The sequence below is a fragment of the Chiloscyllium plagiosum genome, chromosome 22 (genome assembly GCF_004010195.1).
Source record: "Chiloscyllium plagiosum isolate BGI_BamShark_2017 chromosome 22, ASM401019v2, whole genome shotgun sequence".
Taxonomy (NCBI): domain Eukaryota; kingdom Metazoa; phylum Chordata; class Chondrichthyes; order Orectolobiformes; family Hemiscylliidae; genus Chiloscyllium; species Chiloscyllium plagiosum.
Window position 1 is genome coordinate 50,528,395 of NC_057731.1, and position 24,118 is coordinate 50,552,512.

The following is a 24,118-nucleotide window of genomic DNA, read 5'->3' on the forward strand; positions in this document are numbered from 1 at the left end:
TAAAATAAATAATCCTACTGCATTAAGACAATGCTTTATATTAACACAGATTTTTATTCATACAAAAATATAATTATTCTTAACCCAGTATTTCAAGTTGCAATCTCAAGGCTAAAGTAAACAACAGTGTGGGGAACTTAAAGAGATGAAAATATTTTGAAGACATCTGAACTGGAAATTCCTGGGACATTGTTCCACCAGTATGCATCCACTAGAGTGAACTCTGCCTATTTTCTGCTAAGGTTCAAGGCTCAGTTCCAAAAACCCTAGAATGGGGCTGTCCACATTAAGGCAGCAATTGCTGCCCACAAGGTTTCTTCCAGATGAGCGATCTAACCCAACTATAATTCATTGGCTCTCATTAGACAGACTTCAGAACAGGTAATTAGTCCCCTTCAGAATCAATGAAAAGCTTTAGGCTTTCAGAGTCGGAAATCCTCCAATAACGTTAAAGAACTCCCTCAACACTGATAGGTCACTTAATTTAATTGACATGAAGTGCAGAGAGGAATAATGGAAAAACAAAAATACAGTCCTAATTTCAAAGTTAAAAATCACAACACTGGGTTATAGTCCAACAGGTTTAATTGGAAACACACTAGCTTTCGGAGCACTGCTCCTTCATCAAGAAGCGGCACTCCGAAAGCTAGTGTGCTTCCAATAAATCTGTTGGACTATAACATGGTATTGTGTGATTTTTAAACTTTGTACACCCCAGTCCAACACCAGCATCTCCAAATCATGGCCCTAATTTCAGGCACTCTTTGCATTTAGGTGTGACTTGTGACTTGTAATTGCTTCAGCCCCAGGAATCTCAGGGCAAAAACCATTTATAGTCATAAAAATGTTAAGCAAGGATAAAAATAAAGATATTGAGCAAATGTGTGAAAAGCAGTAAAAGGAAAATATGCAAAACTATCAGATAGAAAGAGATAAAACATAGAAAATATGAATTGAGACAGTAAGGTGCATGGAGTGTGAATTTAGTGGGATTCAGTGCAGGTAAATGCAATGTGTGTGTGTGTTTTTGAATATATCCAAGAAGAATACAATACGTAATGAAGCCACAGAAAATTACCTGGGGACCCAGCAAGAGATTCGCCTCTGCTAAAAGCAAAGGTTCGAGACACAGAAACGGGCACTATGCAAAGACAAGGTAGAAAGGGAGGAAATATTTAAGGATCATAGAGAGACAAAGAAAAAAATTAGTAATCATAGTTCATGCAAGTTTTACATAAACCATATTCATATTAATGGACCTGCTCCATTACCGTCTACATCCAAAAATTATGAAATTTCTCTATCTGCAATTTATAAAATCTTATTTATTGTAGACTAAGAGTTTTAATAGATCAGTTGAAGAAATGTTTTATTTTTATTTTGGTTGTGCTTGCTGACACCAAGAAGCATATGCATTAACAGCAAAATCACTTATGAATACAGTTACAAACATTTACAGATACCAATTAATAACACTATTATCAAAGAGACAATATGCTGGTTTGCAGAAATAAACTAAAACAAAGCACAACTTTTCCTTTAAGCTTCCAAAATTGGTTTAATACTGTGCACGTTATGTGTTAGTTATAAATATCGATTGTTTTAATTAACCAGAATATTGTGACAATAGTATTTTACAGTGATCACATAAATAAAGTGTGAAACAAAGTATAAACTTTTCTTTTAGTGTTCAATAATTATCTTAATTTCATGCATGCAAGCAAGCACTGCATTGATGTCAGCATATTGATCCTTTTCCTTTTGGTTTTGCCCAGAGTATACATCTCCCCAAGTGACACAAAGATGGATAAAATGTTCACAACCTAGAAACAAATGCTGGTGCATGGCCTTGTGTGATTTTCTTTAATTTTCCTGTCTTTGTCTCAGACCAGAATGGCTGTGAGGAAAACCGAGAAAATTTGTCTTCCATTTATCAACTCCATACAGCAGCCAATAAAGTGGTATCATGTAAAAGGTCACAATTGTAAACCAGCAGGCTGCTGTCTCCTGGCAAAATGCACAAGGAGTCTATCATTTCATAACAATGGGAGCATGGAAAATCCCTTTACTCTGACAAGCCAATTTATACACTCAAATCACTATGTGATGTGTTCAGCACTCGCACCTCCAAATATATTTTTTCTTCCTCTAAACCTTTCAATGCAGGAAGACAGATTAACTACCTTTCTCATTTTAGACTTTAGCACAGAACTTTCCAAGATTGCAGGTATTGGGACTCCAAGTGGGATCAGTAGCTCTGAGGCATCAATGGTTGTTGTGGAACTGTGACTTAGCTACAAAAGTTTTACTCTCACTCTTAACAGATGTCTATCCCCACCCAAAGCAACTGTCCTCTCAGGTCTTAATAAGAAGTCACATCAGTTTTTGAACCTTGAAATGGTGGTGACAGTTGGGAAAAGTTTGGAAAGAACTGCATAGGACCACAGCCCAATTTGACAGCTTCACAGAAACCACATTTTAATGATGCATATAAAAGTGTCGTCATTGTCCTGTATTACAAAAGGCCTCTTATACAGATAACCGAAAAGGGCCACTCCCAGAAAAGGCAAAGTTTCATTTCCAATGTTAAACTCCAACTGAAATAACTAACAACAGGCTTGTTAAAAATCATTTTTTTCTTAATTGATTTCAATTTTGGAAGTTTGCCAGTTGTCATTTACTTTTCAGGAAGCTATCCCACCTATCCTTAGCAATAGGGAGTTAATTGAATTTGTTTAGCTTTAGTTTATTAAATTAAATAGAGCTGGTGCCATAACACATGCTGAGGAAGATGGCTATAGTTATTAAACATTGATGTTAAAGCTTAATTTCAGCTCAATCATCTTCAATTGCTTCATTAATAGTATTCCCTTCATTACAAGATCAGAAATGTGACAGTTTGCAGCAAGGGTAGGTAAAGATTTGAAAGTAAAACGTATCTCTGTAAGCAACCAGTCTGAAAGACTCAGAAATAAAGTGCCAAAACAGATAAAACATATTAGAATGGATGAAATCAATGTCAAAACTTGGATGTTGGAGTTTAACGGGTACATTTGCCCTTGCTTGAAGTTGCATTTGATCACAAACAATGGATGGTTGCCATTAGACTCAACATTAGTTTGACTGATTGACAAATGATGACTGATATCTTAAGGCTCACAACTAATGAGAAGAATACTGGATCATCTATATCTAATAGCATTGTATAAGTCACGGACAGATACTGTATGTTGCAATGAAAGATTTACTTCCCATAATGTCAAAATTGCTTAATATATAAGGCTCTTTAGGGCTATGATGGAACACTGATCATTCACCTAGATGGATGCAATCAACCAAGAGGCTTGGCACCATCTAGGACCAAGTGCTGAGGAAGGGTTACTCGACCTGAAATGCTAATTCTGATTTCTGTTCACGGATGCTGTCAGACTTTCTTTTGTTTCTGATTTACTGCATCCAGAGTTCTTTCAGTTTTTAGGGCAGGTTAGGTTTTCATTTTGAGATTGTATTATTGATCCATAGAATGCAGTTTCTCCAAGACTAACATTTGGAGTATTGTGTGCAGTTTTGGGCCTCATATTTCAGGAAGGATATACTGGCCCAGAAGTGTGTTCAGAGGAGATTCATGAGAATGGTCCCAGGAATGGAAAGCTTAACATATGAGGAACATTTGATGATTCTGGGTTGACACTCAATGCAGTTCAGAAGGATGATGAGGGATTTAATTGAAACATACCGAATACTGAATGGCCTGGACAGAGTAGATATTGGGAAGATGTTTCCATTGGTAGGAGAGACTAGAACCCAATGGCATAGCCTTTGAGTAAACATAAGACCTTTTAGAACAGAGATAAGGAGAAATTTCTTAAGCCAGAGTGGTGAATCTATGGGATTCATCGCCACAGAAGGCTGTGGAGGCCAGGTCATTGAATATATTTAAGACTGAGATTTGATAGGTTCTTGAGTATTTAGGGGATGAAGGGTTATGGAGAGGAAGTGTGAGAATGGGGATGAGAAATTTATCAGCCATTATTGAGTGGAGGAGCAGATTCAATGGCCTAATTTCTGCTCTTCTGTCTTATGACATGCCACAGTTACAGCATGTGCAATAAAGATGGAAGGCAATTTAACAAGATACTTTAAGAGAACAAAAACATGCTTTATCTTGCCCTTGAGGCTGTTTGAGGCACTTCACTTTCAATTAATTATCATTTGAAGTCTAGAAACTGTAATGTAGGTGGATAGTAGTATAGATTTAGATGGGCACCCCATTAGGGGGGTTGTAACATCATCAACATGCCAAAAGTAATGTGTGCTATGGTTAAATTTGAAGAACTGGTATCTGGAAAGGAAGAATGTACTGAGACATAATGAGACAGTGACAGTAATTGAATTCCTTGTTCAGATGACTGATGCAGACACAATGAACACAACCTCCTTCATTGTAACAATTTCAGTGATTCTGTGAATTTCACATGAAAATTGTGCACCACAGAAACCCACCACAGAAAGACAGCAAAAAGCATCCATACAGATACAGATTGCCCTTTAACCTGCCCTTTAACCTGCTCCCTGGGCTTTTTTTTTTAGAAAGGTGAATCACTTTCATAAGTGTGCAAATGCCCATCCACTGATTTTGATTCTCAAAGTAATAGTTGTTCAATAACAAATTAACAACTGCTTACAACACAAGAGATCAACTAACAAAATCACTGCAATCTAACCAAAAATAATCCTCCCTTTTCATAGATTCAAAAACTGCTGGCTCTCCTGTGCATTACATGTCCATAATATATAGAATGTTCTTATTTTATAATTATCTTTAATTGATTTTCTGGTGTTCGCGTTTGTCACAAAAATACATGTGATTAGCATACAGTGTGATACAGCTGGATAAAGGCTTCATCAAAATATCCATTTGTTACTGAATGAAAGGAATTAATGCATTTAAATCAGTCTATCAATCTTTGTTGAAGTAGCAAGTTTAAAAATTTGATTCGGGCTGATTTTACGAAACATTCTCTAGTTCAATTACAACTCTATGCCAATTTATTTTCATACATCCTGGTCAGAAAATATTTGCTTTGTCAGTTTGTCTAACTCTGCATCTGAGTCAAAGAGTGTGGTGCTGGAAAAGCTCAGCCAGTCAGGCAGCATCCGAGAAGCAGGAGAGTTGAAATTTCGAGCATAAGCTCTTCATCAGGAACAGTGCATCTGCAACAATGAGCAAATGCAGTCATAATACTGGGGGGGCGGGCCTAAATGACAATTTACTGGTTAATCTACTATTCATTTCAGAAACTGAGAAATAAACAACTGGTTTAAAAAGTTATCATCGAAAATAAAGCAGAACCTTTTCTGACTCATCATGTGTGATCAGAAGGTAGACTAAGCTGATGGATAAATTGTTTATCTTAACAATTGAATGTAAAGACAGCGTGCAAACTGTACAGGAGACAATATGAGTTATAACAGCTGTGGTAATATCAAGAGATTGCACCTTGGTTAAATTCTCAATCTCAAATTAAAAAAAAAATTCAACAGCAGGAAAATGCAAATTTGGATGGAACGTGGGAAAAGTCAAACTTGTGGTCGCCTTACTGGGAATGTGGAGGGGTAAGAAAATAAGGAAAGATAAAGAGACATCTCCTCAGGCACTAGTCCAATTCTTTTCTAATTTGACACAATTTCAAGACAGAAGGGAAATGCATCAATAAATTCGGCAGATTGTGATGACATTCATATTAACAGTCATGTTAACAGTGTTAAGAACAGTCTTAAGTGGTCATACATCATCAAATCACAAGAGCTACCAGATTACTACAGTTTGACAGCATGGAACTGGCAATTTCAATGCCATGGGAAAATTACAGGAAGAGTCAATTTTAAGTTGTTCTACTTTAACATAATTTGGTAAATACAGCCTGTGTTCATGGTTAGCATCGCAAGGTTAGTTTACAGTCATTTCACCCCAGGTGATCCAAGTAGCATCATTTTGGTTTGGTCTCAACTGTCCTGACTCTCTCTCTACCTGGGAGTGGACTGCAGATGTTGGAGATCAGAGTCAAAAAGTGTGATGTGGAAACTCTCAGCTGTTCAGACAGCAACCGAGGAACAGGAGAATCGATGTTTCGAGCATAAGCTCTTCATCAGGAATGTCTTTACTTTCAATTGTTAAAATAAACAATTTATCCATCAGCTTAGTTTACCTTCTGATCACATATGAGGAGTCAGAAAAGGTTCTGCTTTATTTTCTATGATAACTTTTTAAACCAGTTTTTTACTTCTCAGTTTCTGAAATTAATAGTAGATTAACCAGTAAATTGTCATTTAGCTCCCCTCAATATTATGGCTGCGTTTGCTCATTGTTGCAGATGCACTGTTCCTGATGAAGAGCTTATGCTTGAAATGTTGACTCTCCTGCTCCTTGGATGCTGCCTGACTGGCTGTGCTTTTCCAGTACCAAACATTTTGACACTCTCTTTCTGTAAAATCTCTGGTTCACAGATAATGTTGATCCATGACCTTTCCTCTAATTTCTCCTTCTTCAGTTCACGGTTTCTGCTGGCACACCCTCTCACTACCAACCCTCAGGATCGTGGATTACCTGCCGCAAGTCAAAGCTGCTCTGTCTCTGCTGCTCACCCATAAAGCTCTCATTCACAATGAGGGTTCAAGAGAAGGAGAAGCGGGGAGCTGTAAGGTCAGCAAAGAAGAGTTCACATTGACTGGAAGGGTCATAGAGTAGAATATAGAAAAGTACAGAACAGAACAAGCCCATGATGTTGTGCCGAGGTTTAATCCTAAAGTAAAATATGATAACCTATGCACCCCTCAACTCACTGCTATCCATGTGCATGTCCAGCAGTCGCTTAAATGTCCCCAATGACTCTGCTTCCACCACCACAGCTGACAACGCATTCCATGCATTCACAACTCTCTGCATAAAGAACTTACTTCTGATGTCTCCTCTATACCTTCCTCCTAATGTCTTCAAACTACGACTCCTCGTACCAATCAATCCTGCCCTGGGAAAAAGTCTCTGGCTGTTGACTCTATCTATTCCACTCGTTATCTTGTATACTTCGATCAGGTCTCCTCTCTTCCTCCTTCTCTCCAGGGAGAAAAGTCCGAGCTTTTTCAGCCTTTCATCATAAGGCAAGCCCTCCAGTCCAGACAGCATCCTGGTAAACCTTCTTTGCACCCTCTCCAAAGCCTCTGTATCTTTCCTATAGAAGGGTGACCAGTACTGGACACAATATTCCAAGTGTTGTCTCACCAGGGACTTGTACAGCTGTAGCAAAACCTCACGGTTTGGGAGAGAGGGGAGTAGGAGAGGGAAAACTGCCTGAATACTAAATCACACTCCTATAATTAACATGTTGAACCTTTTTTAGTCCCTATGGGGACCCAGGTTCAAATCACACCACGGCAGATGGTGAACTTTGAATTCAATAAAAAAAATCTGGAATTAAGAGTCTAATGATGACCATGATTCCATTGTTGATTGTTGGGAAAAACCCATCTGGTTCACCACCTGGTTAGGGAAGGAAACTGTTATCCTTACCTAGTCTGGCCTACATGTGACTCTACACCCACAGCAATGTGGTTGACTTTTAACTGCCCTCTGGGCAATTAGGGAAGGGCAATAAATGCTTGCCAAGCCAGTGATGCCCTCAACCTGTGAATCAATAAAACAGGTGGATCTTGAACACAGACCTTTTGGCTCAGAGTGAGGGATGCTATTACCATGCTACACAGTCCTCACTATCTCTGATGACTTTGATGCAAGAAGGATACAGCTGCTACTTGAGCTATTTATAACTAGACTTAACCAACATTGAGAGTCACAGAAAAAGTAATAAAGAATATATATTGCATCCTATACAGTTTCTCCACTGGTGAGGAGTCAAATAACATAGAACATTTAGACATTATGGAATATCATTCTGTACCATATCAAATGGTTATGTTTCCAAATTTCTCTTCAAGGTATTGATTTCTTCCCCGAAAATGGTTTCAAAGGTGTCAGTCACTTTCTGGTACTTTGCCCATCTTGTCGTTATTGATTTCTAAGGTTGGACTTAGAACATCAGCAGGCTATTTAATTACTGTAGACATCACAGCTGAGACCAATCCAGACCTCGAATGATAAAGTGCAAAAAGCCTAAATGATTACTCTCTCCTAACTCATTGTGCTGCGGCTAATGGTAGTGACCCAAGTATTGCACTGGATGAGATCAGCTCACACAGCATTGCCTGGGAATCAGACCTGGAGCTTTCCTCATCTGAATCGTCCTTTTTTTTTGCTGGATAAACTCATAAGCTAGTAAAGGAAATCATTAAAGTATTTCATATGAGTGAGGGATGATAATTAAGTCACATGCTATGGTACCACTTTCCATAACGAAAAGCAACAGGAGCAAACTGTAAGCATGCTTCTGACAGCTTACGTGAGGAGAATGTGAATTCTTGATTCCCTCCTCTACTGTCAGTTAGTTAATGGAAGAATATGTAGCAGTCCGTACCAAGTTAAAGTTTCTCAAGACAACTTAGGTTTTCAGGGAAAATGCACCTAACTATGAGCGGTTCTTTTTGATCTGTTGCTCCTTAGGAGACACTAAATAAAATGATCCTGTTCACCGAGCCATTCACATGGGATTCTGTCGCCTACCATTATTCATCCATCCACAGTTATCAATCATGTCAGAATTTGTAAGTTTTGTCTTGACTCCTACCTCCCTCCCCCATAAAAAATTAATACTCTAACAGCGCATTCTGATGGATCTGCAGGAAACAAATACATTCATACAACAGGTACTGGTTTCATGGCAATAATAGTTTTTGCCCTACATTGAAAAGGCATAGTCAGATGAAGACTATCATACTAAGCTCACCGCTTTTCTTTATTTTATAAAGAGAACACGGGAATATTAATAACATTATTTGAATTTAACATATGATTGATCTTTTTAAACTGCACACTATCTCAACTTCAATTTTTTCTCCAAAGAGAGAATCATTTTTCACTTACTGGAAGCTATGCTATGTGCAGTGGAGGGCCCAGGTAATAATTTCTATTTAGGATTTTATGCATAATGTTCATAAGACTATTATTCCAAAGTTGGTGCAATCAGAAAATGCAGCAGACATGTTGATCTGTGCAGAGGGAAACTGTATTAATGTTTCAAGTCAAAAAACATCCATTAAACTCAATACTAGATTTCCAGCATGCACATGTCACTTTTGAATTAATGACAAGAAGCTTTTACAGACTTCAATTAATAAAAGTATTGAATTGAAATGTGTAAAGAACAATACAAAACAGTCTGAAATCATAGCACATCACAACCTTTAGAGTATCACAAAAAGTATATTAATTTCTTTAGAATGTTCCAAAATGAAGTGAAGTTGAAGACAGTTTGCAAGATAGGACAGGATTTTTAAGATGGCAGATTGGTCAGCAACACACAGCTGTAATGTTATGTATGCTGCCACCTGTATGCTGTAGTACTCTGCATCATGGCATGCCCTGGCATTGTGCAAGAGACATACAATGACAACTGACTGCTGCACTCTTCAAATGCTGATCTAACCTACACTGTCCCATTGCTATCCATATATATGTCGAATGCCTTATTTAAATGCCCTTAACATCGGTGAGTCTACCACTGTTGCAGCCAGGCTGTTCCACGCCCCTACAACTCTGAGTAAAGAAACTACTCCAGATATCTGTCTTAAATCTACCACTCCTCAATTTAAAGCTATGTCCCCTCATGTTAGCCTTCACCATCCAAGGAAAAAGGCTCTCACTGTCCACCCTATCTAACCCTCTGATTATCTCATACATCTCGATTAAGTCATCTCTCAACCTTCTTCTCTCCAATGAAAACAGCCTCAGTTCCCTCAGCCTTTTCTTGTAAGACCTTCCGTCCATACCAGGCAACATCCTAGTAAATCTCCTCTGAACCCTTTCCAAAGCTTCCACATCCTTCCTACAATGCGGTGACCAGAACTGCATGCAATACTCCAGATGCAGTCTTACCAGAGAGTCTTGTACAGCTGAAGCATGACATCATGGCTCTGAAACTCAATCCCTCTACCAATAAACACCAACACACCATATACCTTCTTAACAATCCTATCAACCTGGGTGGCAACTTTCAGGGATTAATGTACCTGGACACCAAGATATCTCTGTTCAACTACACTGCCAATAATTTTACCATTAGCCCAGCACTCTGCATTCCAAAAAGAAAACTTTAAAGATGATAAAATATCTAATTACATTAGGATGTCATGGCACCAGAAATGGTATTGTTAGGAGGATGTAGTTTCAGAGATTGGCCAAACACAACTCAAAATTGGACATCCTGAAGACAATTCTTAAGGTATAAAATTACTTCTATGATAAAATCCCTACAGTGTGGAAACAGGCCCTTTGGCCCAACAAGTCCACACCGACCCTCCGAAGAGTAACCCACCCAGACCCATTCCCCTACCATATTACATTTATCCCTGACTAATGCACCTAGCCTACACATCCCTGAACACTATGGGCAATTTAGCATAGCTAATTCATCTAACCTGCACATCTTTTGTGATTGTTGTAGGAAACTACTGCACCCCGAGGAAATCTAAGCAGACACGGGGAGAATGTGCAAACTCCACACAGACTGTCACCAGAGGCTGGAATCGAACTTGGGTCTCTGGTGCTATGAGGTGGCAGTGCTAACCACCATGCTGCCCGAGAAACTGGATTCCAAGTCAGAAGCCGAATAATGCATTGCTGTTTGCAAAGGGGAGCATCGTGGATTATGTTATTGCAAGAATAAAAGAAGCTGCAAAAACATTCAAAGACATTCTCAAGCTCATAAAATTCTTGGAAAAGCACAATTTAACAGAAAGATACAGTATCTTGGGGAATCTGTACATAAAGTGACAAATGATCTGCGCAGATTAATGGAGAGACTATGGTGACTTAAATGTGTCAACTATGGTGACTAAGAGTCCAAACTGTTGTAGGCATTCCAATGAGTCTTTGGCAGGCCTAACTCTAGGTGGTAAGCAAAGCAAAGGACTGAAAGCAACACATCAGGTCGGCTCCAATAGGCAAAAATAAAACTTGGAAAAGGAAATCACTGAACTCCATTCACTTCTTAATGTATAGAACCACAACAGACGTGATAAGTCAATGCAATGGGCAGGTCAGACACAATAATTATGGTAGAATTCAGTGTGCAGTTTGAAAGAGAGAAGGCAAAATCGGATGTAATGGTGTTATAGTTAAATAAAGGTAATTATAGGGGCATGAGAGAGGAACCGACTAAAATCGATTGGAAGCAGAGCCCAGTAGAGCTAAAAAGTCTAAAAATTGAGAAATCTCCTGGCCCAGATGGGCTACATCCTAGAATTCTGAGGGAGGTAGCTGAAGAAATAGCAGAGGTATTGGTTGTAATCTTTCAAAAATCACTGGAGTCAGGGAAAGTCCCAGATGATTGGAAAATGGCTGTTGTATCCCTTTTGTTCAAGAAAGAATCTGACAAAAGATGGAAAATTATGGGCCGATTAGCCTAATTTTGGCTGTAGGTAAAATTCTAGAATCCATCATTAAGGATGAGATTTTTAAATTCTTGGAAGTCCAAGGTCGAAATAGAACAAGTCAGCATGGATTTACTAGGGGAGGTTGTGCCTGACAAACCTGTTAGAATTCTTTGAAGAGGAAACAAGTGAGTTAGATAAGAGAAACCAGTGCTTAAAAATGTGTTGCTGGAAAAGCGCAGCAGGTCAGGCAGCATCAAAGGAACAGCAGAATCGACATTTTGGGCATAAGGCCTTCTTCATTCCTGCTGACCTGCTGTGCTTTTCCAGCAACATATTTTAAGCTCTGATCTCCAGCATCTGCAGTCCTCACTTTCTCCAAGAGAAACCCAGTGGATGTTATCTATCTAGACTTCCAAAAGCCTTTGATAAGGTGTCTCAACTAGTCACAAAAAGACATGACTCACTCTCACGAGTATCCTTACATACATATGAGGAAAGACACCACTTCGACTGGGACAACACATCCACCCTAGAACAAGCCAAACAGAGACACGCACGAGAATTCCTAGAAGCATGGCATTTCAACCGGAACTCTATCAACAAACACATTGACTTGGATCCCATTTACTACCCCCAAGGAAAAGAACAGGAAATGACATCACCATAGGAAATGACATCACCACAGGAAATTGCATCACCAACCCAAGGAAACCCAAACACAATAGAAAGCAGGCCACCCCACCAGTGATTCATCTGGAAGCTCACTGATGTTACCTAGTATAGTGACGAAACGTCTGAAAATGAACCTTCCAGCTCAGTGAGCAAACCTACACCCATAGTAGGTCATCTTCAGAAAAGAGGACACACATAGAAAAACGAAAGTCCAAAAGGTACTCACACAAAGAGAGGTCAATGAGGTATAATAGACTTCATAAAAAGACAAACTCAGTTTTGCTAGGGTAAATAGTGACCCAGACCAAACGTTTTGCAAGTGGATATTGTTATCAATAAGTATCTCAGAAACTTTAAATATGGGAGAAAGTGTCATAATATTTTCAGGATTGAGAGGAAAGCCTTAAAAATTCCAGCCCATTTGAACGTAGGTAATTATAATCTAGCTAGCAACTAACTAGCACTGGACTTGAGCTATTAACTCTGTTTTCTCTCAACAAATGTTGCCAGACCTGCTGAGTTTCTCCTGCATTTATGGTTTTAATTTCTAATCTGCAATGTCCATCATCATTTGTTTTACCAGATGCAATTCTCTCCACCTCTCACGAGGCACACAGTCAGAGATGAATTCATTGACTTTTAACACTGAACTCAAAGGAAATAAAGGGCATTTTTCAGTTACTTTGAGGCTGTAAACCAGTACATCTGCTGGTTTAGATCTTTTGTTCCGAACTGTACTAGCTTCTGGCCTCTCATCTCTCTTCCATCGGATTGCAAACATACAACTTAGTAAATATATCAGCAATATTCCGCCAGGTCATTAAGTTGTATGATTTCTCAGAAATGCTGTTTTGACCCAATTCAAAAAAGAATTATCCGATGCTTAAAAAAAAGTCAACCAAAAGAATCAAAAACCATTCACCTCTTTAAACCAAGTTCCAAAATAACAATATCTTATAAACCTTCATCACAGTTTAAATTATCAATGTATAGCATAAAAATGTCTCGATCTTGCGGCCAATTTCCTGTGTGACGTTTAAAGGCTAATTTATTTTTATGACTACAACCAATCAAGATCACACTTTGCAATGCAAACAGATGTTCAAACCATAGAATACAAATAGAAGAAAAACATAATAGCGAAGGCTGGCCTGCTTTCACACTGAACACATCAGCTGAATGAAGCTGTCAAAAGTATCTTGTACTAGTCATTTTTGTTAAAAATTAATAAAACAAACTGCTGATGGAGACTTCAAGAAGCCTCAAACAGCTGCATGTATTATTGACAAGCACAGAGGCAGTTGAAAATTCAATCCTGTCACCATATGTCACCCCTGTCACTGCCACCAAAACTAAACTCTTTAATATACACAAGAAACAATATTCAAAAGTTGTAAAACTACTGCAGAATCTACTTTCAATTTTGTGAAATATTGGTACTAAAATACTAAATGTTCCCTTAAAATGCAGCACAAATGAGCCAAGCAAAATTATTGATCATTGTGAATGCTGATTTGAAGCTACAGAATCTACCACCAACTCCTACGGACAATTTAAAATAAATGTTCTAAACACTATGTGACATTAAGAGAGAAATTTTACCTGTAGAAGCCACAGGTAAGAGTGCAGGTACACCGTAATAAGTGAATGCTCCATTTTCAAATTTCAAGCCTTCTTTGCTTATTTCAACTTCCACCTTTCCCTATATGAAATAACCATTGCATGAAGTCAGAATTATAAGTCACACATGATCAAGCATTGCGATTAGCAGTCATTGTATCAATCTTATGGCTAATTTTATTTATCTCACTCACATCTTTGAAGTCCACTAATTTTGGATTCCTATATATATTCCTATACGGCTTGTTCAGATTCAATTCTATTTCCTCAGTAAAGTGCTTAGTTTTCCATTTTCACCTCCTCACATGATCATGAAGTAGGTCATTTGCAGGTGCCAAATCAAATAATGCCATTCTGAAATCTCCTACATTTCTCTTGTCAGCAATCAGTCACATTCACAGTCTAGCTGCTGGAAAGTGAGACATACAGTGAGGTTTCCTGATACTGCAAGATATGACACATTTATGAATAGCAAGGAGATTCAGAGTTTAAGACTATCAGGAAGAAGTGAGCTCTGTGGGCTTAACACCCTATAAATTGTTTATTTTCTGATCTGAAAGTCAGATAGGAAGCAGCTGCCAATACAGAAAGTTATTTGAAGTAGAAATATTAGCCAAGGAACCAGAAAAAGAAACACAGATCAGAAGCAAAGGAAATTATAATGAGGAGTGATTTCACTGGATTATGTTCAGACACATTCAAGCACCTGACTTTTGGTTTCCTGTTAGCACTGTGGCCTTATAAAATTTGTTCTTTTCCAACAGTATTTTTCTTTGTTGACATTTTGACAATTGTAGCACCAGTACACTCTAAGTATCGGAGTATAATGCACATTTAATGAACAATTTGAACATCGTAATTTTCCATTTGTTAAACAATATTATTTGCAGAGATTTTTCAATAAGTAATTGCCTAAAGGCATCACTCTGTGTACATACTGGGAGACTCTGCTTGACTTTGTAGTGGATTATCTAACCACAACTGACAGAAAATTAAAATTGGCATAATTGGGTGCATGACTCAGCTAGTGGAATTAATCAGTCATTCTATGCCTAATCACTATCCCACCTCCAATCCTAACAAAGGTCAATATATGGATGCTGATTGAGAACGTTATGAAATTGACTGTGAGACCATTCACATTTAAACACACTTGCATCTGGGTATACAAATGCAGCATAAGATGGCTACCAATATACAATAACCCATAAACATTAATAAACCAAGAAAGGCAGTTAGTGTTGTTGGCAATAAACATATTTTACAACTACAACTGATGACTAGGAACTCACATTGTCACTGTTTATCACACAAGAAGTTAGGATTGAATATCCCAACTACAATATTCGACTGGCATCTCAGAAACATTATTTTGAGGAGGATGTTTCAAACTTAGAAAGCTGTGAATAATCACTTCCTGGAAGAGCTTTCTCTGAGATAGACAGCATTTTAATCAATAAAGGAATTAAGAATTATAGGGGAAAGGCAGGAAAGTGTAGCGGAGGATAATTAGATCAACCATGATCTCATTAAATGGTAGAGCAGACTCAATGGGCTGAATGACCTACTTTGGCTCTTACATCTTCTGCTGTTATGAAGGAAATTAAATACATTAAGTTAATCTAAGAGTCTTTTAGAGTTTACAATTTAACCGAATAAACAGGGTCAGTGGGTCAAATATATGAAACACATACTTTTGCTTTTATTAATTCTTTAATGGGATGTGGATATTTTTGCTGGGAAGGCCAGCATTTACTGCCCATTTCTAATTGAACTAAATAGTTTGCCAGACCAATTCAGAGGATAACCATACTGTCTGGAGTCACATGTAAGTTAGACCAAATAAGGACAGCAGATTTCCTTCCCTGCAGGTCATCATTGTTGAATTAGATGATACTTAGTATGGTGACCATTTATTAATAAGTGGTGAGATTTGAACTCACATCCCTATTATCTTGGGCCTCTGGATTACAAGTCCAGTCACATTATAACTACATGACCATCTCCCTCAGTATAGCAAAAGGCAAGAGTGCTCCATAATCTCAATGATGTAACAATAAGGAATTTAGATAGTGACATACCTGTAAGATAAGTACAAAATAATCAACAGGTTTATTCCGTTGGTAAAGATAGTGGTCGAGGGACTGTTTGTTTTGCCAATCATACTTTAATTCCCAGATGACGTTGGGATGTTTGAGAAGCCTTAGCAGAATCTTGTCTGATATATATGTGCTTTTAAAAGGTTCCACCTCTATTCAAGAAAAAAAAGATGCGATCTTGAAATATCTTTCATAGTGATATCACTTTGCCTTTGCATTCCAATTAAAAACGTGCCTATTCTTACCGAAATCCCCCCAGTTCACAATGTTTTGTCTTCAGCGTGCAGTCTACTCCAGTCTTGAATTAGTTTAATTCAAATGATCTGTAGTCTTGAATTTTTTTTTTAAATAATGAGATATTGTCATTTCTTTATCAACAGACTACAGTTTCTTTCATGAAAGCAAATTCAAAACTTTATAACATTAGCACACCTTTGTAATCAGTAAAAATTATTTTCTAATTTGAAGGGTTACAAAATGCAGAAGGAGAGAAAAACAACAAAAGACAGTACATAATTAGGTTGAGTGATACAGATTTGAATTTATACACCATTTTTAAATAAATTCTAAATGAGCTTCAAGTAAAGTGAATTTTGAAAACTGAATGTGGGAGGGTAACCTGACCAAGATCATTGCACTTGTCTTTAAAGGGAAAATACTTTGATCTTATTAGATTCTCTGAAAGATCAGCAAGGAGGGTAAATAAAAGGGCAACAGTAGATGCAGTGTTTTTAGATCTCTGAAACATGCTACAAGATGCCATCTAACAGCTTACTACACAAAACAAGAGCTCACCGTGTTTGGGATGATATATTGGTTTGAATAGGGGGTTGACTAAATAATTGGAAAGAGAAAGCCAGGATGAATGGGCTACTTTCAACTTGGCAAGCTGTAACTTTGGATTGCAACAATGGTCAGTGCTGGGGTCTCAATTATTTATACTGTAATCAATATTAATGACAAGGGCGAAGGACTAACTGCATTGTCGCCAGACTTGCCAACAGTACAAAAATAGGAAGGAAGTCATGTTGTCAAGATGATACAGTAATCTGCAAAATGAAATTGAGTCAGTGACAAAACATTTGGCAGATGGAAGTATGTGAGAAATGTGAAGTTGTCCATTTTCGCAGAAAGATTATAGAAACAACATATTATTTATGTGGAGAGAGACTACAGAATACTGAGATGTACAGTGATATAAGCATCCGCTTAACAAAAAAAATCAGAAAAAGATGGTGTGCATGTACAGCAGGTAATTAGGAAGGAAAATTGAATGCTGACTTTTGTTTTAAAGGGGATGAAGCATAAAAGTCTTGTCTTAATTGCAAAGGGCATTCAAAAGTGTACTCCCATTGAATGCAATTTTGGCCTCTTAAAAAAAGACATAACTTGGAAACTATACTAGGCTAACTCCTGCAGGGAAGGTGATGTATTAGAAGGAAAGATTAGCAATTTGGGTCCGTTACTCAGTGAAGTTTAGAAGAATAAGGTGATCCTGTTGAAATATACAAGAATCTGAAAGAGTTTCTTGGTTAGATCCTGAGAGAATGCTTTCCCTCATAAAACAATGAAGAACTGAAGACATGGCTTAAAAATAATTGGCTTCCCATTTCTCCTGAGATAACAAGAAATTGCTTCTCTCTGATGGCTGTCTTCTGAATTTTCTTGGCAGGCAGGAAAGTGGAGTTAAGGTCACAAGCAGAACAACTTTGATCTTACTGAATAACAGGGTAGCTTTTGGGCCAAATGCCTACTGCTGCTCCTACTTCATGTAGATCATCACATGATTTTACTGTTCACTTTGCAGTTTTAAAGTTTTCAGTTGCATGTAGTCCATAAGGAACAGAAGTAGGTCATTTGGTCCATCGAATCTGCTCTGCCATTCAATGAGATCATGCCTTTCCCCACATTCATTGACTCTCTCTGAATAAAAATCTCAACCTTGAATATACTTAACAACCCAGGCTCAAAAGCCCTCTGCAGTAACAGTTCCAGTAATCATTACCCTGACAGGAAAATAATTCTTTGTTAACAGTGTTTTAATGGGTGACCCCTTACTCTGAGACTATGAACTGGTCCTAGACTCTCTCATAAAGGAGAACAAGTGGGACAATGATCATTCAACATCTTGAGTAGCTGTCCTGTGGTCACTGGCCAAAAGGATTCAGACAATTGATTAAAACAGCATAAGTTATCACCCCCTATAAATAGGAGACATCAAAAAATGCTGCTATTTGGGGTGGGATGATGGCACAATGGTTAGCACCGCTGCCTCTCACCACCAGAGGCCCACGTTCATTTCCAGCCTTAGGCGACTGTATGTGGAGTTCGCACAATATCTGTGTCTATGTGGTTTCCTCCCACAGTCCAAAGATGGCCATGCTAAATTGTCCCACTGTGTCCAGGTAAGTGTACATTCAGTGGATTAGCCATAGTAAACGTGGGATAGTAGGGATACGCTGAAGGAGCTGGGTCTTGTTAGGATGCTGTCTGGAAGGTCGGTGCAGATTTGATGGGTTGAATAGCCTCTTTTCAGACTGTATGATTCTAAGTGCTCTGGGGCAGAGCACGGTCCTCAGAAAGCTGTCTTGACCCAATAGAAGGTGGACCAGAAGAGGAGGGGGTGGTAAACTCAGGGATGAGTTTCCTAACACTTTTGATAAAGAGCAGGATGCAGCCTTTACAAGATGACTGACACTGTCCATGCCAACAATCTGAGTGCACCCTGATACCGGTGAACCACAGAAAATCACTATGATTGTCACTTCTTTTTATCTAATTAACTAATGCATATCTAAAGTGCTGAATCTTAGCAAACTCCAAGAAACAACCAGAAAATTACTACAAATTGTTGACTGCGTATATTAGACAACTGTGATCACAAACACTACTCCTCCACCAAAATCAACACCTCCCTATTTTTTGACTCCACTTCCTTAAAAGTTAAGGCTAACAGTCCATTTGCTTTCCCTATTACCTGCTGAACTACACTTTTTGTGATTTATGCATGAGGACTCACAAATCCATCTGAGCTGCAGATTTCTGCAGGTTTTTAAAAAATTCACCAGCTTTGCTGGATGGGCCAGTATTTACCGCCAGTTCCTAGTTGTGCTTGAGGTGGTGGTGGTGAGCTGCCTTCTTGAAACACTGCAGTCCATGTGCTCTAGGTTGACCCACAATGCCTTCAGGGAGGGAATTCAGGATTCTGACACAGCAACACTGGGAAGGACAATATATTTCCAAGTCACATGGTGAGTAGCTTGGAGGGACCGTGCAGGTGGTGGTGGTCCCATGTATCTGCTGCTGTTTTTCTCGATAGAAGTGGTTGGGGATTTGGAAAGTGTTATCTTAGAATCTTTGGTGAATTTCTGCAGTGCATCTTGTAGTTGGTACAACTGTTGCTACTGAGCTTCGATAGTGGAGATAGTGAGTACTTGTGGATGCAGTGCCAATCAAGCGGGCTGCTTTGTCCTGGATGGTGTCAAGCTTCTTCAGTGTTGTTGGAGCTGCACTCATCCAGGCAAGTGGTGAATATCCCATCACACTCCTGACTTGTGCCTTGTAGACAGTGAACAGGTAGTCAGGAGGTGGATGTGGCAAGACTGAGAAGCTTAGATCTGGTCTGTTGGTTGCAGAATATCTTAGCTCTATCACTTGTTGCTTATGCTATTTGGTATGCAAGTGGTCCTGTTTGGTAGCTTCACTAGGTTGACATCTCATTTTTAGGTATGCTTGATGCTTCTCCTGACATGCCCTCCTGCACTCTCCATTGAACCAGGTTGATCCCCAAGCTTGATGGAAATCATTGATGGAGAAAATGCTGGACCATTTAATTAATATTTATCTTTTCTATTTTTCCTGCCAAAGTACATAAGCATAATGTGGGAAAATAAATGGTTATGTGCCAAGTTTTTGCCCACTCACTTAACCTGTCTGTATTTCTGCAATCTCTTTGTGTCATCCTCACTGGTTGTCTTCCCATCTACTTTCCAGTCACTGGTAAACTTCCAGCATCCAAGTTATTAAAATAGACTGCAAATAATTGTGATACCAGCACTGATCCCATTGGCATGCCATTCTGAAAATGTGCCCTTTTTTCCAACTCTCTATATTCTATTACTAACCAATCCTCTATCAATGCTAATATTCTATCCCAACATAATGGGCTCATATTATTAAGTGGTCTTATGTGTGGTACCTTATTGAATGTCCTTTGGAAATCACATATGCTTCATTGACTATTTCTTATCTGTTTTGCTCATTACCTCGAATTTTGTGAGACATACCTTTCCCTTCATGAAGCATTGCTGATTCTGTTTGATTACATAATGCATTTCTAAATGCTCTACTATCACTGCTGCTGCTGAGCATCGGTGGTGGAGATAATGGGTGTTCATGGACGTAGTGTCAATCAAGTGGGCTGCTTTGTCCTGGATGGATCAAGCTTCTTGAGTGTTGTTGGAGCTGCACCCATCCAGGCAAGTGGGGAGTATTCCATTACACTCCTGACTTGTGCCTTGTAGACGGTGAACAGTTTTTGGGTAGTCAGGAGGTGGATGTGGCAGGATTGAGAAGCTTAGGTCTGATTTGTTGGTTGCAGCATATCTTAGTTCTATCACTTGCTGCTTATGCTATTTGTTGGTTGAATAGGCCAGATATAAAAGAGACCCAAGGGGCAACTTTTTCACACAGAGGGTGGTGCGTGTATGGAATGAGCTGCCGGAGGAAGTGGTGGAGGCTAGTATAATTGCAACGTTTAAAAGGTATCTGGATAGGTATATGAATATAATGGATGCTAATATTTCCCCAATGACAAATATTAACGCTAACTGGCCTACTGTTACCTGTATTTTGTCTCCTTCCCTTTATAAATTAGGGTGTTACATTTGCAATCTTCTGGGACTTCCCCAGATTCTAAGGATTCTTGAAAGATTATTATCAGTGCATCCACTATCTCGGTAACTATTTACTTTAAAACCAGGACATAACCTATGCAATCCATGGGATCTATCTACCTTCGGCCCTATTAATTACTGTAATATTTATCTCTGGAGATTATTATAGTCTTCTGATTAATATATATTTTTAGAATGCTAGTAGTATCTGCTTTCAAGGAAACTGATACAAAGTATTCATTCAACCCCTCTGTCATTCACATTGAATAAATGGAAGAATGTTGGTTGCTGAACCCATCAAGGATGCCAACACTTCCTTGCTCCAACAAATTATTTAATACATTTGCAACCACATTCCTGTGATGCCCATCATGTTATACCTGCCAATTTTTATCTGTACCACAAGCTCATTTACTTTATTCCTTATACTGCGTGTATTTGGACAGAGGCATAGAGATGTATAGCACGGGAACAGACCCTTTGGCCCAACTCGTCCATGCCAACCAGATATCCCAACCCAATCTAGTCCCACCTGCCAGCACCCGGCCCATATTCCTCCAAACCCTTCCAATCATATATCCATTCAGATACCTTTTAAACGTTGCAATTGTACTAGCCTCCACCACTTCCTCTGACAGCTCATTCCATACATGTACCACCCTCTGCAAGAAAAAGTTGCCTCTTAGGTCTCTTTTATATCTTTCCCCTCTCACCCTAAACTTATGCCCTCTAATTCTGGACTCCACCACCCCAGGGAAAAGACTTTGCATATTTATCCTATCCATGCCTCTCATGATTTTATAAACCTCTATAAAGTCACCCCCCAACCTCCGATGCTCCAAGGAAAACAGCTCAAGCCTATTCAATCTCTTGCTATAGCTCTAATCCTCCAACCCTGGCAACATCCTAGTAAATCTTTTCTGAACACTTTCACTTTTCACAACATTCTTCCAATAGGAAGGAGACCAGGATTGCACACAATATTCCAAAAGTAGCCTAACCAATGTCGTGTACAGCTGCAACATGACCTTCCAACTCCTGTATTCAATACACTAACCAATAAAGGAAAGCATACCAACTGCCTTCTTCACTACCCTATCTACCTGCAATTCTACTGTTAAAGAGCTATGAACCTGCACTCCAAGGTCTCTTTGTTCAGCAACACTCCCTAGGACCTTACCATTAAGTGTATATGTCCTGCTCAGATTTGCTTTCCCAAAATGCAGCAGCTCGCATTTATCTAGATTAAACTCTAACGGCCCATCTGATCAAGATCCTTCTTCACTGTCCATTACACCTCCAATTTTGGTATCATCTGCAAACTTACAAACTATACCTCTTATGCTCACATCTAAATCATTTATATAAATGATGAAAGGTAGTGGACCCAGCACCGATCCTTGCGGCACTCCATTGGTCACAGGACTCCAGTCTGAAAAAAACCCTCCACCACCACTCTCTGTCTTCTACTTTTGAGCCAGTTTTGTATCCAAATGGCTAGTTCTCCCTGTACTCAAAGAGATCTAACCTTGCTAACCAGCTTCCCATGGGGAACCTTGTCGAATGCCTTACTGAAGTCCATATAGATCACGTCCACTGCTCTGCCCTCATCAATCCTCTTTGTTACTTCTTCAAAAAACTCAATCAAGTTTGAGAGACAAGATTTCCCACGTACAAAGCCATGTTGACTATTCCTAATCAGTCCTTGCCTTTTCAAATACATGTACATCCTGTCCCTCAGGATTCCCTCCAACAACTTGCCCACCACCAACGTCAGGCTCACCGGTCCATAGTTCCCTGGCTTGTCCTTACCACCTTTCTTAAACAGTGGCACCATGTTAGCCAACCTCCAGTCTTCAGGCACCTCACCTGTGACTATCGATGATACAAATATCTCAGCAAAGGACCAAGCAATCATTTCCCCACCTTTCCACAGAATTCTAGGAACACCTGATCAGGTCCTGGGGACTTATCTACTTTTATTCATTTCAAGACATCCGGCACTTCTTCCTCTGTAATATGGACATTTTTCAAGATGTCACCATTTACGTCCCTACATTTTATATCTTCCATGTCCTTTTCCATAGTAAACATTGATGTAAAACACTTGCTTAGTATCTCCCCACACCTCTTGCGGCTCCACACAAAGGCCACTTTGCTGATCTTTGAGAGCCCTTTTCTCTCCCGAGTTACCCTTTTGTCCTTAATGTAAAACATTTGTAAAATCCCTTTGGTTTCTCCTTAACTTTATTTAGTCAAAGCTATCTCATGTCCCCTTTTTACCCTCCTGATTTCCCTCTTAAGTATACTCCTACTGCTTTTATACTCTAATTTCTCAAAGTTTGTGCGAAGATTTGTAGCTCGGGTGCTCGTTGTTGTGGTTCTGTTCGCCGAGCTGGAAGTTTTTGTTGCAAACGTTTCGTCCCCTGGCTAGGCGACATCATCAGTGCTTGGGAGCCTCCTCCTTCGCAGGAGGCTCCCAAGCACTGATGATGTCGCCTAGCCAGGGGACGAAACATTTGCAACAAAAACTTCCAGCTCGGCGAACAGAACCACAACAACTCTAATTCCTGATGAAGGGCTTTTGCCCGAAACGTCGATTTTTCCTGCCCCTCGGATGCTGCCCAACCTGCTGTACTTTTCCAGCACCACTCTAATCTTGACTCAGTCCCAGTCTATGTTTGCAAAGTTAAAATCCCCTACCATAACCACCCTATTATTCTTACAGATAACTGAGATCTCCTTACAAATTTGTTTCTCAATTTCCCGCTGACAATGAGGGAGTCTATAATATAATCCAAATAAAGTAATCATCCCTTTCTTATTTTTCAGTTCAAGCCAAATAACTTCCCTGGATGTATTTCTAGGAATGCTATCCCTGATCAAAAACACCACTCCTCCTCCTCCTCTTGCCTCCCTTTCTGTCCATCCTGTACTACTTCTATCCTGGAACATTAAGCTGCTAGTCCTGTCCCTCCCTGAGCGATGTTTCTGTAATTGCTTTGATATTCCAGTCCCATGTTCCTAACCATGCCCTGAGTCCATCTGCCTTTACCGTTTGGCCTCTTGCATTGGAATAAATGCAGCTTAATTTATCAGTACTACCTTGTTCTCTGCTTTGTCCCTGACTGTTTGACTCGCTTCTTTTCTCAACTGTACCAGTCTCAGATTGATCTCTTTCCTCACTATCTCTCCTTCAGATAGGCAGTTAGTAAACAGCTTTTGGTCTTTTTTATAAAGTAAGACAAAAGAATGAGTGGGCACGGTCAGGCTCACACAGACCCAGAA

The 24,118-nt window shown here is 39.2% G+C and overlaps 1 protein-coding gene across 3 annotated transcripts in view; it reads right to left on the minus strand.

Annotated features, from left to right (window-relative positions):
- Positions 1 to 24,118, minus strand: part of LOC122561329 (metal transporter CNNM1) — a 106,426-nt gene that overhangs the window by 49,722 nt on the left and 32,586 nt on the right. For 2 of the 3 annotated variants that reach the window (XM_043713036.1, XM_043713034.1), the window contains 3 exons: positions 15,918 to 16,087; positions 13,819 to 13,918; positions 1,079 to 1,141 (listed from right to left, as the gene is read on the minus strand). In XM_043713036.1, coding sequence (XP_043568971.1) covers positions 1,079 to 1,141; positions 13,819 to 13,918; positions 15,918 to 16,087 — 333 coding nt within the window. The remainder of the gene's footprint in view (positions 1 to 1,078; positions 1,142 to 13,818; positions 13,919 to 15,917; positions 16,088 to 24,118) is intronic. The other variant, XM_043713035.1, reaches the window with a different exon arrangement.